This window comes from Notolepis coatsorum (genome assembly GCF_963971535.1).
Source record: "Notolepis coatsorum genome assembly, chromosome: 9".
In the NCBI taxonomy this organism is placed as follows: Eukaryota; Metazoa; Chordata; class Actinopteri; order Aulopiformes; family Paralepididae; genus Notolepis; species Notolepis coatsorum.
In genome coordinates, this window is record NC_140173.1 from 50,630,298 (window position 1) to 50,648,650 (window position 18,353).

General features: G+C 45.1%; 2 protein-coding genes across 3 annotated transcripts in view; both read left to right on the plus strand.

Moving 5' to 3' along the window:
* Positions 1-3,301, plus strand: part of ercc6 (excision repair cross-complementation group 6) — a 101,841-nt gene extending 98,540 nt beyond the window's left edge. For both annotated transcript variants that reach the window (XM_084321288.1, XM_084321287.1), the window contains exon 22: positions 1,014-3,301. In XM_084321288.1, the coding sequence (XP_084177414.1) occupies positions 1,014-1,481 (468 nt within the window). In that variant the 3' untranslated portion in view covers positions 1,482-3,301. The remainder of the gene's footprint in view (positions 1-1,013) is intronic.
* Positions 3,302-6,033: 2,732 nt separating this feature from the next.
* On the plus strand, positions 6,034-16,848 carry drgx (dorsal root ganglia homeobox; the record flags this gene model as incomplete). The annotated part of the gene is made up of 6 exons (XM_084321527.1): positions 6,034-6,091; positions 7,128-7,228; positions 7,735-7,836; positions 12,202-12,374; positions 14,865-14,977; positions 16,478-16,848. 6 exons carry the CDS (start codon positions 6,034-6,036, stop codon positions 16,846-16,848), a joined length of 918 nt encoding a protein of 305 aa, XP_084177653.1.
* Positions 16,849-18,353: the final 1,505 nt, after the last annotated feature.

Here is an 18,353-nt window from a genome sequence, read left to right on the forward strand (position 1 = left end):
AATACTTTCATCTCTTGTTCTCTGGGAACAGATATGCATGTGTATCAATATTTTAACCTAATATCTGACAGAAACAGGTGAAATCAACAGGGTATTATTAAAATTTCTTAAAGTATTAAATTCATAATTCTCAATTTAAGGCCTTAAAAGGTATTAAAAAGTCTTACATTTATTTTGCACAGGTATTACATTTGGGAGGGGGGGCGCCTGGCTGTCGGGAGGTGAAATAATATTAAATATATTAAATGTATTTATTGTGTAAATAATATACAAAAATATAGTATTCAAGTAGTTGTTTTTTGTGGGGCTACCGGGAGCTTGGTGCGTTTGGTGAGAGCCTGTAAGGAACGTGCAAGAATTTCAATTGGCGTGCAAGTGTAGCCGCCAGTTCAATATGTTTTTTCTGTTTTTCTTTGTAGTATGATTGTGAAATTTGTTTTAAATTTAGCTCGAAGTGGTCTTAAAAAGGTCTTAAAAGGTCTTAAATGCCGGGCGGTCAGGTGGCGTAGCGGAGATTGCGTTCGTCACCAACACTGGAGACGCTGGGTTCGCGTGTTCGAATCCAGCTCCCGGCGTTGTCACCAGCTTGGCTGGCCGTTCACACTAATACAATTGGCAGTATTAGGGGGTGGGGAAAGCTGGCGGGTGGGTCCTGGGCTTTGTGGACAGCGACCCCTACAGTTCGGTCGGGGCGCCTGCTCAGCGAAGGTAGGATCTGGTGAGAGGTAGTGCGGCCTCCCACACGTTACACTCTCCCAGTGAGAATCTGCGCGGCCAGGCTGGCTGCCGGCTGGCTGCACATGCGTCGGAGGAAAACATGTGACAGTCTCCGGCCTCTCTGACCAACAGTAGGGGAAAGTGTGCAACAACCAGGAAGGGGGTTGGGAATTGGCATAACGACTAACAGTGGAATGGGAGAAAAATTGGAAAAAGATAATAAAAAAAAATAAAAAAAAGTCTTAAATGTAACTTGCAGAAACCTTTTGGAATCCAACTGTTCTTTCTTTCTGTAGGACGCTGCCATCATAAAGAAGTCCATTCCCAAGAAACCTGCTGCCAAGGGTCTTTTCAACGGGGAGTGGGTGGAGGGAGAGGGAGACTCTGGCTCCACACTGCTCTCCTCCTCCACCCTGCTGGCTAAGATGAAGGCCCGCAACCACCTCAGCCTGCCTCCCGGCCGAGGGGAGGAAGCAGAGGAGGAGGAGCAGGAGGGTGGAGGAGGCAGCGGCGGCGGAGGAAGCTCCGCCACCCCTCCGCTTCCCACCGACCATGACGAGTTGCTGGTCGACCTGCGTACCTTTGTGGCGTTCCAGGGCAGCGTGGACGGACAGGCCACCACCACGGAGGTGCTGGAGTACTTCACTCCCAGACTGACCAAGGAGCAGACCCCCGTCTTCAGAGAACTGCTCCGAAACATCTGCGATTTCCACAGGTCCTCTGGGCAGGGAGGTGTGTGGAGACTGAAGGAGAGCTACCGCTGAGCGGAGAAGGCGGAGAGAGAGAGGAAGCGATGTGCTGTGTAGCTCAGGGAATGGAATGGAACGTGGCACTGACAGCTCCAGGGTTAGAGAGCGGAGATGTGTCCGTCATAGAAAGCAGGTGGACAGTATCGCTGTCTGTGTTGGGTTTGTTTTGGAATTAGGTATTCGTACAGAAAATACATCGTTGCCTATGGTAACGTAGCTAACAACCGCGGCTAACATCGGCTGTGCTTTCCTAAGACAAACTGGTACAGAGACGAGGACAAAATTCCAGGCGGTCAAAATAACCCCTTGGCCCTACAACCAGTATGGGTTTAGTCTTGTGGAATACCTGCCCAGAGAACGTCCCTTGGCACTGGAAAGACTTGTTTTGAAACTAATACAATTTTAAATATTGCATGTATTTTCAACCCAGGACACAATTTTTCTGTCGTCTAGCATCATTCCAAACAATTCTTACCAAAACCTTGTCAATTAGACCACTATTGAACGAGTTGTTTTTCTTGGGGCTCGAGTCTGCTGTATTTCATTCCAGAGAGCAACCGTGAAATTAAAGCCATGAAATATTTCTTTTTGACTCTGAAATGAGTCTTGATTTATAGTTTTGGTGACGTGTTTTCGTCTGTTGCACAGTTGCCCCATTGGATTGAAATGCAGCCGTGGAGCAGCAGCCAAGTGGAGCGCCAAGAAAACAGAACTCCCTTCATATATCTGTCCAGTTGATGAGATTGTAGTCCGAATGTATCCGTATGATGCTAGAAGCTAGCAAAATAGGGTCAACATTTTCAAATGAACAGGAATTATCCTTTGGTGAAATGTATTATTTTCCCTACATATTGCACTTCACAGATTCCGACTGGGTGATTTGAATTACTTGTCTAGGAAAAATAACCTGTAGACTGGACAAAGACCATCTAACCTGTAGACTGGACAGAGACCATCTAACCTGTAGGGTGGACAGAGACCATCTAACCTGTAGACTGGACAAAGACCATCTAACCTGTAGACTGGACTGGACAAAGACCATCTAACCTGTAGACTGGACAGAGACCATCTAACCTGTAGACTGGACAGAGACTATCTAACCTGTATAGACTGGACAGAGACCATCTAACCTGTAGGCTGGACAGAGACCATCTAACCTGTAGACTGGACAGAGACCATCTAACCTGTAGACTGGACAGAGACCATCTAACCTGTAGACTGGACAGAGACCATCTAACCTGTAGACTGGACAGAGACCATCTAACCTGTATAGACTGGACAGAGACCATCTAACCTGTAGGCTGGACAGAGACCATCTAACCTGTAGACTGGACAGAGACCATCTAACCTGTAGACTGGACTGGACAGAGACCATCTAACCTGTAGGCTGGACAGAGACCATCTAACATGTAGACTGGACAGATACCATCTAACCTGTAGACTGGACTGGACAGAGACCATCTAACCTGTAGACTGGACTGGACAGAGACCATCTAACCTGTAGACTGGACTGGACAGAGACCATCTAACCTCTGGACTGGCCTGGCCATGGTCTTCTATAGGGTTTCCTTCTCAAATGCATCAAGCCAACTGTTCAGGCAATGGCTCTTCATCCACTAAAACATTTTCATTCATAGTTTTGTCCCCTGTTGTATCAGTTGTTTCCTGAACATTTCTACGGAAATATACAGTCGTTTTGTTGCATTACAGAGAAAGCAGTTTGTCATTAAATGGACCATTAGTTAGTTGATGAAATCTATGGCTGTAAATCAACTTCAAGACTTTTTGTTTTGTTTTGTCAAGGACAAACCTAATGCTATACAAAAGTGTCTCAATTGTAAATGTTTGTTTAGGGAACAGGGGAGTTGGGAGGAGGGGGGGGGGGGTGTTCAGCTATTAGTGAAATTACATTTATCTTTTTGTTTGTACCTGGATGTACTTGAATTCTATTGTTTTGTATCGGACTGCAGGTTGAAACTGATTTACTCAATATTACATCACATTCGATCTTCCTGCTCTGTCATTGATGTCACATTTTGTATGCGTAATAATGTGTAGGCTATTATCAACGGATTGATAATAGCCTATACACATAATTTTCCTTGAAAATATTATTTACACTGTCAGTTTTATACATGTTCTTACGTCCACCGGAGCTGTCAATATTTTGTGAGTTTTGTAATGGGTCATTTTCTAAAACTGAAGAAATGTAGATGACGGGAGTAAATAAATGATCCTGATCCAAAGAGGGAGATATACCTGCTTTATGGAGAACTTGTACAGATCCATATAGATGCCACGTGCTGTGTAGATAATTACATAGGAATATGTTGCACATCATATGAATGAATAAACCTTTTTGAGTATATGCTTGTTTCCTTTTTGCCGTTTAGACATTAATAAATAATATTAAAATACAACTCCATTTACACACCTTTTTTATTTGTGAAATAGTTCACTTTATCCACCTTTTTAAGTTTATAAATCTTTGTTTGAGATCCATATAATTGAATCAATGCAAGTTACATGGAAATTGGAGTTTGTGAGAATATTTCATATAGAATTGTATATTTTATAAATTCTTCCACTAATCAATTTGAGTATAGCTTTTAGTGGCGATAATGAGAGGCTCGCGCAATGCTGAAAGGTGCTGCATTTGCACTGGGGTCAGGGGTCAGACAAGCAAAGCAAAGGTAGCCTATTACAAGCCAACGAACACAATCATATTCATTAGGCATATTAACTCACAACAGGGTAGCGGGAGAAGCGGGCTCACTCTTTGCTTGTTCTCTCAAAAAAAGACCGCTTGTCAAAGAGTATAGCCTTGAGTATCGCGATAAAGTTATTTGATTTGCCGAGGTCATAATAACAACTTTATTTTCACTGGTGCATAAATTAATTACGCGCATTTAATAACCTAAATATCATTATATTCCCCCTTTAATAACATAAACGCCGCACGCCGGGGAACCCCTTAATAGCGCGGGGCCCTGTAACTGGCCATTATCCGCCTGTAATGATATTACAGAACCAATTACGCGCCATTAGGAGGGATTTTCTGCACTTTATGTGCTTTCGTCCTCCTATCCCGTTCCCCTCTTCGAGAGTTCAGCTGCTGCTCGAAGCCTCGCTGCGTCTCCTCCACCTCCGAGACGCGTGCCGGCGTCTGCGCTCCTCGTCCCAGATGCGCGTTAAAACTCACTGAACGGGTCCCGGAGCAGATCATTTATCCGAGGGAGCGAAATAAACCGCGAGACCCCTCGCTGTGAACAAAATCAAAATGTTGGCCTTGCGAGTGTTCCGCGCACGCAGCCCCCGGTAAAGTGGACCCCTGCACACAGACCTAACGAGCAATTAACCGACCCAACAGTCAATCTGAAACCCAAAAGCATGTCATCCTCGTTTTTAATATATGAAAGAAGAACCAAATAAATAAAAAAAAAAGTGCGCGCGTGTTTATATGGTTAGGGAGACATGACTCTGGAATAACAATCACTTGTGATGGATTTTTGGCGCTAGCCTCTATATAATATAATAGTAGAGCTGCCGTTTGCCACCCAGGGTATAGTTCCCTCACCAGTGAGTGAGTGTGTGTGTGTGTGTGTGTGTGTGTGTGTGTGCGTGTATGTGCGCGTGTGAGGCTGTCTGAACGTGTGTGCGTGCGTGCGTCTCTCTCTCTCCTTCACACACACACACACACACACAGGGATGGGAGTGACGTGACGGTGAGACAAAGCCATGATAATCCGATTAGGGCCAATTAGGCGTGAGATTCTGCGGCACGCAGCTGAAAGCCTCAACACTCTGTAGTAGAGACAGTTGGACACTCCCAGAGAGAGATAGAGAGAGAGAGACACTCCCAGAGAGAGAGGGAGGAGAGAGAGAGAGACACTCCCAGAGAGAGAGGAGAGAGACACTCCCAGAGAGAGAGAGAGACATCTGGACACTCTCAGAGAGAGAGAGACACTCAGAGAGAGAGGGAGGAGAGAGGGACATCTGGATACTCCCAGAGAGAGAGAGAGAGAGAGAGAGACATCTGGACACTCCCAGAGAGAGAGAGAGACACTCAGAGAGAGAGAGACATCTGGACACTCCCAGAGAGAGAGAGACACTCAGAGAGAGAGGGAGGAGAGAGGGACATCTGGACACTCCCAGAGAGAGAGAGAGAGAGAGAGAGAGAGAGTTGGACACTCCCGGAGAGAGAAAGAGAGAGAGAGAGAGAGAGAGAGAGAGAGAGAGAGAGAGAGAGAGAGAGAGAGAGAGAGAGTGGAACTACAACTGTCAGTTCATCTCTGGAGCAGGAGGAATTCCTCTCCGCAGAATCTCCTGAGCACGGAAGCAACAAACCGCAGGACAGGTAGGCTACAATTCAGCAGAGGGACGTTTTTCAACGTCAACTCATCGACAACAGCAATGTTGAAATCCGGATTTTTACTGACTGACTGCGTGTTCATTTATCATTAGAACGCGTATGCGGCCGTGGCTGCAATTCCTATATGCGCTTTTTGGCTTGAAACTTGGGTTTCTTTCTCAGATTTGAGTGGCACCGAGGAGGCGGTCAAACATCATGTTCTACTTCCACTGTCCGCCTCAGCTGGACGGGGAGTGCTGTCGCACCAACACGCGTGAGTATATTCTGACAATCATTTTCATTCACATTATTTAATATTTACATTCAACGACTTCCTGTCCGGCTTTTTTTTATTATTTTTTTGTACGTGTTATGGACACATTATTAATGAGGGATATACAGTAGGATACAGCTGAGCTCACTACCTCTGTCTGCTGTGTCTGTGCAGGTATAGCCTCACCCCTATAGCCTGAAGTTTTGTTTAGGTGTGTGTGTGTGTGTGTGTGTGTGTGTGTGTGTGTGTGTGTGTGTGTGTGTGTGTGTGTGTGTGTGTGTGTGTGTGTGTGTGTGTGTGTGTGTGTGTGTGTGTGTGTGTGCGTGCGTGTGTGTGTGTGTGTGAGAGAGAGAAAAACAGGGCTCCTGAATTCTTCTCCGAGTTTCTGCTGTTGTCATTGTTGTTTTCGAGTAGGCATGCATAAATGAATGAATTTTTTTGTAATGGGGTGTGCGTAATTTGGCAAAGGACGTTGTACAGGCCTTGTCAAAAACCAGTTTGTTTATTGTAGCCTTATATGACATTATGTGGTGCGTGCCTTGGTGAATAAAGCGCTGACTGTTTCGCCCAGGGCAAGGGGTGGCTGTTTTGTCCCAGGGCACAGATGTTTGGTGTCATGGCTCTTAGTCGGTCATGGTTGATGGTTCCCCTCAGATGTCCCCGGCCCGGCATCAATGTTTTATGCGTTTAATCGAAATACAAGGGATTACAATGGCTCTCTCAAAGGGGCAACCAAAACCAAGAATCCTAAATAATAGCAGAGCTAATTTGAGCGTTCTTTCTTTCTTTCTTTCTTTCTTTCTTTCTTCTTTCTTTCTTTCTTTCTTTCTTTCTTTCTTTCTTTCTTTCTTTCTTTCTTTCTTTCTTTCTTTCTTTCTTTCTTTCTTAAGTTTCTTTTAGCTTAAATATGATATTGGTTTGGTTTAAAACATGGTCTACATTTTCTCAGCCACTTTAGAAAAATGTGAAATTTAAAAGCATTATTTTATGAATAGTTTGTCTATATAGCCAATAACTATATATATTAACTTTTCAGTGAATTCAAGCGGATTTGCCAACCACGCCCCAGGTGATTTTGATGATGGATTTCTACGTAGAAAACAGCGAAGAAATAGAACAACATTTACTTTGCAACAGGTAAATAATTATATCACAAATATCTAAAATAACCATATATATCTGAAACGAAAGCAGACCTATATCTAAGTCATAAATACAAACCATATATTTCCCATGAATCAAACAATAAGCCCATAGGGGTATTAATGGTTTAGGCAAGTTTTCTAAACGACAGAAGGGCGGTGTCTAACATGTATTATGTTACGCTTTTAAATGAAAGTGTCCAGGCAAGAGGAAATTATACCACATTTTCTATTAAAACATTTTTATAAAAACAATAGCCTAAGTTTAGTCTACTAATGTTTATTATTAATTATTATATTGAAGGTCAATCGATCTAAAATAACAGCAGGTCTATAGGCGGAAGAGTTTCGTTTAATTGCCCTTATTGAGCTGGCTCACGCGGGCATAATAACCCCAATTTCTTATCGCCAAAAAAACTTGTTCTTTTCTGCTGCTTAAAATAGCCTAGTTAGTAAACTAACAAAAAACGTATTAAGTTTTGTTGTTGTTGTTGTTTTCAGTTGGAAGCTTTGGAGGCTGTTTTCGCCCAGACTCACTATCCGGATGTGTTCACGCGCGAGGAGTTGGCCATGAAGATCAACCTGACTGAGGCGCGTGTGCAGGTAAACAGTAGAGCACGAGCTGCAACCTGACTGAGGCGCGTGTGCACAGAGCACGAGCTGCAACCTGACTGAGGCGCGCGTGCAGGTGCAGAGCACGAGCTGCAACCTGGGCGCGTGTGCAAGTATAACAGTAGAGCGCGAGCTGCAACCTGACTGAGGCGCGTGTGCAGGTATAACAGAGCACGAGCTGCAACCTGACTGAGGCGCGCTTGCAGGAACAGAGCACAAGCTGCAACCTGACTGAGGCACGTGTGCAGGTATAACAGAGCACAAGCTGCAACCTGACTGAGGCGCGCATGCAGGTATAACAGAGCGTGAGCTGCAACCTGACTGAGGCGCGGTGCAGGTATAACAGCACAAGGGAGCTGCAACCTGACTGAGGCGTGCATGCAGGTATAACAGAGCACAAGCTGCAACCTGACTGAGGCGCGGTGCAGGTATAACAGAGCACAAGCTGCAACCCGACTGAGGCGCGTGTGCAGGTGTATAACAGAGCACGAGCTGCAACCTGACTGAGGCGCGTGTGCAGGTGTATAACAGAGCACGAGCTGCAACCAGACTGAGGCGCGGTGCAAGTATAACAGAGCACGAGCTGCAACCTGACTGAGGCGCGGTGCAAGTATAACAGAGCACGAGCTGCAACCTGACTGAGGCGCGTGTGCAGGTGTATAACAGAGCACGAGCTGCAACCTGACTGAGGCGCGTGTGCAGGTGTATAACAGAGCACGAGCTGCAACCAGACTGAGGCGCGGTGCAAGTATAACAGAGCACGAGCTGCAACCTGACTGAGGCGCGTGTGCAGGTGTATAACAGAGCACGAGCTGCAACCAGACTGAGGCGCGGTGCAAGTATAACAGAGCACGAGCTGCAACCTGACTGAGGCGCGTGTTATATCTCACGGAGGAGATACAACTGGGAACGAGGTTAGGCGCGTGTGCAGGTAGAGCATGAGCTGCAGGGAGGAGCGCGAGCCCCGACACCACGCGGACAGACAGACAGGAGGCACATAAAGTGTTCAGAGCACGTTTGACCAGAGAGGGTAAATTAAGCCACTCTGTCATTCTAGCGATGCACTTTAATAACATCAACATAATGGTGAATATTAGATTAGCTTGATTAATCGGTCATTCATAATTAACCAGCGATAATGTTCTTCACTAATTTGTCCGCGTCTCACTCTCTCAAAGGTAGGAATATATACATCATCCATGCGGATCCTATTGCCGCGACGGAGACAGAAAAGGATGTGCTTTTAAAGAGGGGCAAAATATAGGCTAAAAACGTCGAAAGCACACACACACACACACAGTCACACACACACACACACACGTACACACACACACACACGCACACACACACACACACACACACACACACATACCTTAGATTTGCCAATTTATATTCGGCTCCTGCCCTGCACACACAGGCCTATATGCGTGGTTATAAACTTGGCCAGATGTAATTAAATTATGTGTCCTGTATGTAATTTCCTGCATTCCAGATTTGCTTTTGGGTTTTGTTGTGCGCGCAGATCTAATTGTGGGAAATATAATAGTTTGCCTTTTGTTCCCCAGGGTCATCTTACTATCGCTTAAACCCAATGGCGGGGTTGATAATGGAATCCAGCGCTGTAAATTAGGGATTGTAAACAAATTATTCCCTTCTATAATCCGATTACCGCATTTCTATTATTAAATCTGAACATGAATCCACCACCGCAGTATGCAGGGATATTAAACTTACATTATTATTAGAAAATAAATGTCCTTTTCTGTTGTATAGTGTTGTTGCCCCCCCTTTTGTTAAGTGTCAATGGGCCTCCCCCGCCCGCATTAAGAGCACGCGGCAAATTGAGATTAATGGAGCAATTATAGCCCATTCAGGGGGAGGGGGGGGCGCGACTTCTCGCTGGAAGGTGCAGGGGTGAGATAAGTCCATTCTTTGCATTGTTGTCCTGCCACTAAACATGTTGTCCTTTCTTTATGCCGAATGAATGCGGGCGTTTTGTTTGGCTGTTGACATCATTTGTACCTCGCGCACAATAGGAATGGATGCCCCCCCCCCCCCCCACACATACATGGCCCGGTCCTAACCTCCATTCACACACGTCATGATTAATGCGTGCGCGAGCGCACTCTTAATCGAATCTGATGTTGTCAAACAATCACTAAATAGGGAAATAAACGACTTCATCAGGGCTCCCTCTCTCTCAGGCAGCGCGACTGTCAGTGGGAAGTCATTAAAATATGATAATGAAAAATTGCTCAATTAAATGTTGTTATATAGGCAATGACCTTCATTCAATTAAGATACAAGAAGTTGGCTGTTCTCAGCTGTATATGAACGGTGAAGTTTTGGGGTAAATCCGACTCGTGGAAAGTTACTGACGCGCAGACCACCATGTTTGACACACTCCAAAACACATCTTCAGATACTGAACCAAATTTTAAACTTTTTTTTAATGCGTTTGATAATAATAACAAACAAAGACTATAGGCTTGCATATATGCTATTTTAGTTTCTGCAAGGTGATTATTCAGGTGTTTTCGAGAAATAAAGTAAACCATCATTATGAGTTCAAGAACATTAGTTTGAATGGAGAATTAACATTATGGGATGAACACAAAGGTTATGGCCGGTAAGAGAACATGAGCTGGACTCACAAGACAACCTTTGCTGTTGGATGGAACGTATCTCCATAAACCATAAAAAAAATCATGAAGATGATTCAGCACATAAATGAGAATGTAAATTGTCAGCAAGGGGAACGGCTCCCTCCTACCTCCGGTCAATGGTCTCTAACTACACACGCTCAAGACCCCTCCGCTCTGCATCTTCTAACTACACACCCTCGTGACCCCTACGCTCTGCATCCTCTGGCCGCCTCAGACCCACTCCTATCCTGGCTCCTGGGGGGTCATCAAAGAGAAGCCGGCTATTCTCGGTCCTCGCTCCACAATGGTGGAATGAACTTCCCACCACAGTCAGGGTGGCTGAAACCCGGCCAATTTTCCATCGACTAAAAACACACCTCTTCAAACAATATATGAGAAAAAAATATTAATAATAATGTACTGTCTTTTTACTATTATGTACCTTACTAAATGGTAAATGGACTACATTTTATAGCGCTTTTATCCAAAGCGCTTTACAATTTGTGCCTCACATTCACCCATTCACTCACATGATGGCGGAGGTGCAAGGTGCCAACCTGCTCATCGGGAGCAGTTAGGGGTTAAGTGTCTACTCAAGGACACTTCAACACGCTGCTAGGAAGAGTGGGAATCAAACCGGGAACCGTCTGATTACCAGACGACCGCTCTACCTCCTGACCCACTTACTACTATGCTACTATACTTATACTACTATATGTCTAATACACTACTATGCACTCAGAGTGTAACACTCACGTTCAACACTATTTGACAAACAATGCCACTGACCCCAGGTACCCCTCCCTCCTGCTGACTTGTTGTTCACAATCTGTAAGTCGCTTTGGATAAAAGCGTTCAGCTAAATGACTGAATGTAAATGTAAATATATTTAAAATTAAAACCTTTTAAAAATTTAAGTATATTTTTTAAACGGAGGCACACCTAAACTGGATCATGTCACACAGTTGATAAGTACTGTAGTCTGAAACTGTACAAGTCAGTAAAACCCAGATTCGGCTCAAACAAGGGACTAAACACGTTTCGCAATTATGCCACATCAATGTGGAACGCCCTGCCTAAAGCTGTAAAGGAATGTGAATCACTACCCACCTTCAAAAACACTCTCAAAAAACACCTACGTGAGACTGCAATTCGAAACTGGCCCCTACAAATGTCCTAACCTAGTTGTACAGTAAATGACCAAGTAAGGCTTTGTCAATATTCCAATGTACAGTGTAAAATGTGTGTGTGTCCCCTTCCCAACCCCCCCCCCCACCTCCAATGTACAGCCCTCACCCAACCCACCCAACCCCACCCCACCAACCTCCTCCAATGTACAGTTTCTATGCCAAATGTATATACACTCCTTTTCTGGACACTTTTGTATCACAAACAGTACTGTATTTGCAAATCTGATATGTCATAAATGTATAGATGTAGCAGTACTGTCTATCTGTATGTCATGTATGTCATATATGTTATGATGAATTGAAAATGGGGGACCCTGATGTAAACAAGACGAAAGTCTTTCTCTGGTCTGCATCCCCTTAACAATTGTATGTATTGAGATGTACTGTACTGTACCCATTCTGCAATCTGTTAATAAACTTTTCAATCAATCAATCAATCAGTCAAATCACATCATCCCCTCCCTCTCTCCTCCACCTCCATCCCTCCCTTCCTCCCTCTCCCCCCTCCCTCCCTCCCTCAGGTGTGGTTCCAGAACCGCAGGGCCAAGTGGAGGAAGACGGAGCGGGGCAGCACCGATCCGGACGGAGGGAAGGAGCAGCTGAGTGAGGGCACTCCTCAGTCCCGCGGCCTCAACCCCCAGTCCCCTGTGGACCAGAGCAGGAAGCAGAAGGAGCCCATGGAACTGCAGCAGAGGTGAGAGATTTAATATATACATATATATATATATATATATATATATATAATACAGGGGGTGTGACAAAGGTCATGAGTCAGAGTCGAAACTACAACGTTGCAAGTGCATTAAATATGCCTTATTCCACTGAGCCAACAGGATGTTTCAGACTATTTTTTTTTATTTATAAATAACCGTGAACAGGAAGCTATCTCCCCTAATCACCAACCATTGAAGTGCTATCGAGCAAGGCACACAGTGGCCAAGTGTGTGTGTGTGTGTGTGTGTGTGTGTGTGTGTGTGTGTGTGTGTGTGTGTGTGTGTGTGTGTGTGTGTGTGTGTGTGTGTGTGTGCAGGGGCGTAGCTGGGGGGGGGGGGTAGCTTAGGATGATTCCAAGGGCCCAGCACTGGGGGGGGGGGGGGCCAAAAAAAAAATTTTTTTTTACTAGACATCACTCAGGTGTATTATTGATGCTCTCATTGATACTATGTTTGTTTCTGAAGTGTGTGTGTGTGTGTGTGTGTGTGTGTGTGTGTGTGTGTGTGTGTGTGTGTGTGTGTGTGTGTGTGTGTGTGTGTGTGTGTGTGTGTGTGTGTGTGTGTGTGTGTGTGTGAGATATATATAGAGAGAGGGGGGGCTTTGGTAGACTATTGCATTGGTCCATTCATTGAAGATGAACGCAATGCGACATCCTTTACTAGGCTCACCCACCAACAGTGCAGGTGCTGAACTGCTGATCCGAATGTATAGGTAAAAACCATATTATGCGTTTTCATCAATAAAAAAATGGCAAAAAAAATTCCGCTCGCGCACTTACGCGCGCTCGCATTCACGGGGGCCTACAAATACATTCTTTCATGGGGCCCAGAATCTGGAGCTACACCCCTGTGTGTGTGTGTGTGTGTGTGTGTGTGTGTGTGTGTGTGTGTGTGTGTGTGTGTGTGTGTGTGTGTGTGTGTGTGTGTGTGTGTGTGTGTGTGTGTGTGTGTGTGTGTGTGTGTGTGTGTGTGAACATCTCTCTGTCTGAAACCTCTTCCCAGACCATTGCTGTGAATTAGAATGTGTTATCAGTGAACTTACCTGGTTAAATATGGAACAAAAAGGAACACAAATATGTGGCTTGGAACAAAATGAGGAAGAAAAAGTTATGTTGCGTGAAATGAAGTGGTGTCAACAATAGACAATCTTTTTGACTGTAGCTGTAAACCCAAGGATAGAGCCAGCTAACGTACAAATAAAGAGGAAACTGTTCTACATTTTATTTGTGTTTTCGCTGCTCTATTGCTCGCTCTGTTGGTTGGTGTCCCCACCCTCTAGCCAGAGCTTTCGCCTTAGGAGGCTGACATTTGCCATGGAGGTCAATTGAATTGAATTGAAAACCTTTATTTATCCCCGAGGGGAGATTAAGATGTCCTTTACAGCATAAACAGTGTAACAGCAATTTAAAAACAGCAATTAGAAAACAGTTTATACATAACATACATAACATACACTTATTAGTATTTGTTAAAAACAAGATGGACAAGTACACAGGGATAGAAAATAGCTAAAATAGGACTAAAAAGAGCTAAAAAAGTGGTGAAAAAGAAACAAGTCCAATCATGAATGTGTTGTTAAATAATTAAATTAGTTTGTTACAGTCCACAACCCAGCTCCTCCAGTCCACAGCAGTTAGCCCGTCCTGGCCCTGCTTGGTTGTGGAGCCTGATTGCCACCGGCACAAAGGACTGCCCAAAGCGCTTTGTGGTATGTCGGGGGGGGGGGGGGGAGTCTGTGGCTAAACGTGGACCGCATTGTGGTCAGCTCATCATAGAGGGGGTGGCAGGGGTTCTCAAGGATAGCATGCAGCTTCCTTCTCGTCCTCCCCTCTGCCACCACCTCCAGACTGTCCAGGTCCGCTCCCACCACAGAGCTTGCTTTATTTTTACCAGTTTGTTTATTTTGTCTGTGTTGGTGTTGCCCCCCCAGCATACCACAGCGAAAAAGAAGGCACCCGCCACCACAGACTGGTAGAACATCTGCAGCAGTTTGCTGACATTAAAATACCTGAGCCCTCAGGTGTTTGTATAGTGTGTGTGTGTGTGTGTGTGTGTGTGTGTGTGTGTGTGTGTGTGTGTGTGTGTGTGTGCGTGTGTGTGTGTGTGTGTGTGTGTGTGTGTGTGTGTGTGTGTGTGTGTGTGTGTGTGTGTGTGTGTGTGTGTGTGTGTGTGTGTGTGTGTGTGTGTGTGTGTGTGTGTGTGTGTGTGTGTGTGTGTGCGTGCGTGCGTGCAGGTGCGTGTGTGTGTGTGTGTGTGTGTGTGTGTGTGTGTGTGTGTGTGTGTGTGTGTGTGTGTGTGTGTGTGTGAATGTATGTACGCCTGTACGCGGTTGCAGCTATTGCGGATTTGCGCTTGTTTAAAAGTATACAAGTATGGTACAAAAAACACACAATGATCACTTGTTAATTGGCAATTTATTATTCATTGACGGTTGAGATAATCCCCTTTCTTTCTTTCTTCTCTTGCTCCAGTATTAACCGGACCATGGGTCCTGGGGGTCCGTTCTTCCCGTCTTGTATACCAGGGACCCTCCTCAACTCTGCCACGTATGCCCAGGCTCTGTCCCAGGTCGCCACACTGAAGGGTAATAAGACTAACATCACTCTACTGCCCCGTATCCATCACGCCGGCACCGCAACGCTGCACTGTTCCACTGTGCCTTTCTGCAGCGGGAATGTCGGCACGTTCCCCTTTGCCCTGTCGTACAGAAAGTGCTCTCTTAGAAAGTGTTAAATAAATATTTAGGGGTTTCTTTTGCATATAGATTTTTAGTTTACCACAATCTCCACTTAAAATGTGGCTGGATATTCATCAAAAATTAGATACCCTGTTTAAAACATGGCACTGCACCCGTCCTCGTTAAAGGTTTTAGGAGTGGGAGTGCCTTGTTGGTTAAGCTCATAGATATATATAAAGACTAAGACGGAGACCGACGTTGCCACATGGCGGCCATCTTACTACAGGGTAGCACGCCGACTCATAACATGTACTATTGAAATAACCATAGCTTGCTACAATTTTCAACCGTTTGGTTTGTTAAAAACGTCAGAGATGTGGTTATCATACTGCATACTTATAATTGACTTTCATATAAAAAAAATATATAGAATAAAAAGAATCATAGCCACGTTAATAACGTTTGTAATAAACCAACACGTTTGTAAATCCGTCAAGATTTCAGCGAGTTAAGAGAATTTTAGATTTTTGTTTGTGCAGATCACTCACCTTAAAGCAGTAGTTAACTGTAGCAAGATGGCCACCTGTGAACTACGTGGGAGACTCCGCCTTGCGCCATCTAGTCTTTATATATATCTATGGTTGAGCCCCTGGCAGTTCTGGTTAGGCTTTATACGGTCCGCTAGAAGCATGCTGGTAATTGGAAACCCTAACATATTTGATACTGGCCCACTGTCAAATAGTGCTGCCAGGACTGTTGTCATTATGCTGCTCTCCTACACATACGCTACCGCAACCTCTCAGTGTTCTAATGGAGAAGATAGATTTGATTAGGTTAGATTAAAATGTATTGTCATCATGCAGCACAAGTATAGTACAACGAAAAGAAGTTGGCATTCCACCCAGAGTGCAAATGTAACAGTAAAGTGAAATAGTAATATACAATGTACAGGTGATTAAACTGGGTATACAATATATAAATTGGTACTACTGTTTGTAGTGCTAATCAGATGTACGTACAGAGTTGTAGTATTAATATGTACAGTGATACAGGTTTAAAGACACTATGGTAGTAAGTCGTACTGGCCAGCAGCGTAACTAGTAAGGGATATGTACAGATATAGATATAGTATCTACAGATATGTAAATAGGATTATGTGCAGGTATGTACAGACAGATGTGAATATATATATATTTATATATATATCTTTATAGATGTCATAGATATCATACTCATGCAGAGTGTAGCCTGGTTCTCATGATGATGATAATGCTGTTGATGGTGCTAATTATGATGATGACGATGCTGTTGTTGATGGTGGTGATAATAATGAATAATGTGAATTCATCTTCCATCACCTTTATACCTAGTCCCGGTTGTTAAGACGTCTGTTCCGTTCCGTTACAGGAAGTGGTTTGTGCTCCTGCTGCGTTCCCGACCCGATGGGCCTCTCCTTCCTGCCGCCCTACGGTTGCCAGGGTAACCGCACGGCCAGCGTGGCCGCGCTGCGTATGAAGGCCCGCGAGCACTCGGAAGCTGTCCTCCAGTCCGCCAACCTGCTGGTGGCCGCGCCCGGGCCCGGAGTAGGAGCCCTTTCCGGGGTGGGAGTGGTGACCATGCCTGGGGTAGTGAGGCCCGCAGCGGGTCCCGCCATGGAGGTGTCTGGAGCCGCGGGGAGAGGCGGGGACAGTGCCAGCCCAGCCACCAAGGCCCCGGCCCTGGGCAACAGCCCCGACAAACACCCTCACTGCCCCAAGGAGCCCCTGGATAAGAAGTGATCCGCTGGACCTATTGGACATTGTGGATATAGTGATGCTCTGTGATCGGCTGTTGTTACTAGTCTACCGTACGAACTGTGCCACATTCAACCAAGCACAACTATGAACTTGCTACTGAAGCAGCCCCTTGGAGGAAGCGTTGCTGCAGATATCATTGTATGGATACAACAGGCGAAATGTTTAAATTGTAATATAATATTGTTTGTGAGAAATACTGAATATCTGAATATCGGGGGCTGTGTTGCCCCCCCTTAGAAAGCACAGGTGTGGCACTGTATCGTCATGGACCTCTTGGACACTGTTTGATGGCTAAACATAGAGATAATATGTTTGCGAAAACAAAGACTTGAAACCTGGACGACGATGTGAATTCAAGTAATGTTCCTACCTAACGCGTTCTCTCCTTCTTCTTAAAGAGGAACTATTTCCCCCATAGAGTCCTAATCCTGGTCCAGATACTCCCTTCTGTTTGTTAATGCATGTTATAAACTGTAAGTGTCGTACCGCTGGTGTGAAAGTCTGCCAATAGTATCCACGCCACGAGGCCACTAAACAGGCTCTCCGACAACTGTCACACTTTACCCTATATTTTTTATTTGACAAGTGGAACGTGCACTTTAATATTAATCTGCCATTTTTTTTCTTCTTCTACTTCAATGTGTGTAAAAAAAACAAAAAACAGAATGTGCCAGAATCACCGTAGCGTTTATCCGGTGGTCGCCGGGCAGACAGGTGGTGCTCAAGTGGACTCAAGATGACGGCGGCGGCGGTGGTGGTGGTGGGGGTGGGGCTCCCCCCGCTCACACGGTTAGCACGTCTGCGGCGCCGGCAGACGGGGAGGGAGGGGGGGTGACGCTCCCTGGTCCTGTTGTGACACGTTCTTTAAAACAATTAAAGATGTAGTCGCTCATGTTCCTCTCATGTTGCCTCTCGCTGCAGCCATCTGTTCCGTTACATTATTTATCAGCTCCGCTTAAAGCCGGGAGAGGAGAGGAGAGGAGAGGAGAGGAGAGAGGCAATCGTGGCTCTTATTATTTATTTACTTTTAGGAACCACTCTCTCTCTCCCTCTCTCCCCCTCTCCCCCCTCTCTCCCTCTCCCTCTCTCTCTCTCCCGCTCTCTCTCTCTCTCGTCACTTCTTTAATAAACCCCATTAAACATGACGCATGCTATTTATTAACTCTGAATTTACATTTATAAAATAGATCTTACTTTTTCTTCTTTCTTTCTGCACATTCGCCCAAGGGCTCCTCTTGCAGTAGTTCATCAAGGAGGTGATGGATTCTCTTATTTATTCATTGATTCCTAAATATCCGTCTCTCCACTCCCCCCCCCCCCCCCCTCCTCCTGGAACGGCCTCCTCAGATAAAGGAGCAGCTGATCACGTTTAGGATGCTTCACCGCAGCACACACACCGGCAGTAGTTGGCCTGATTCAATTTGCGTCCTTGAGGATTTTCAGGAAATTACTTTTGATCGTCAATAACACAATTAAGTAAACTACAC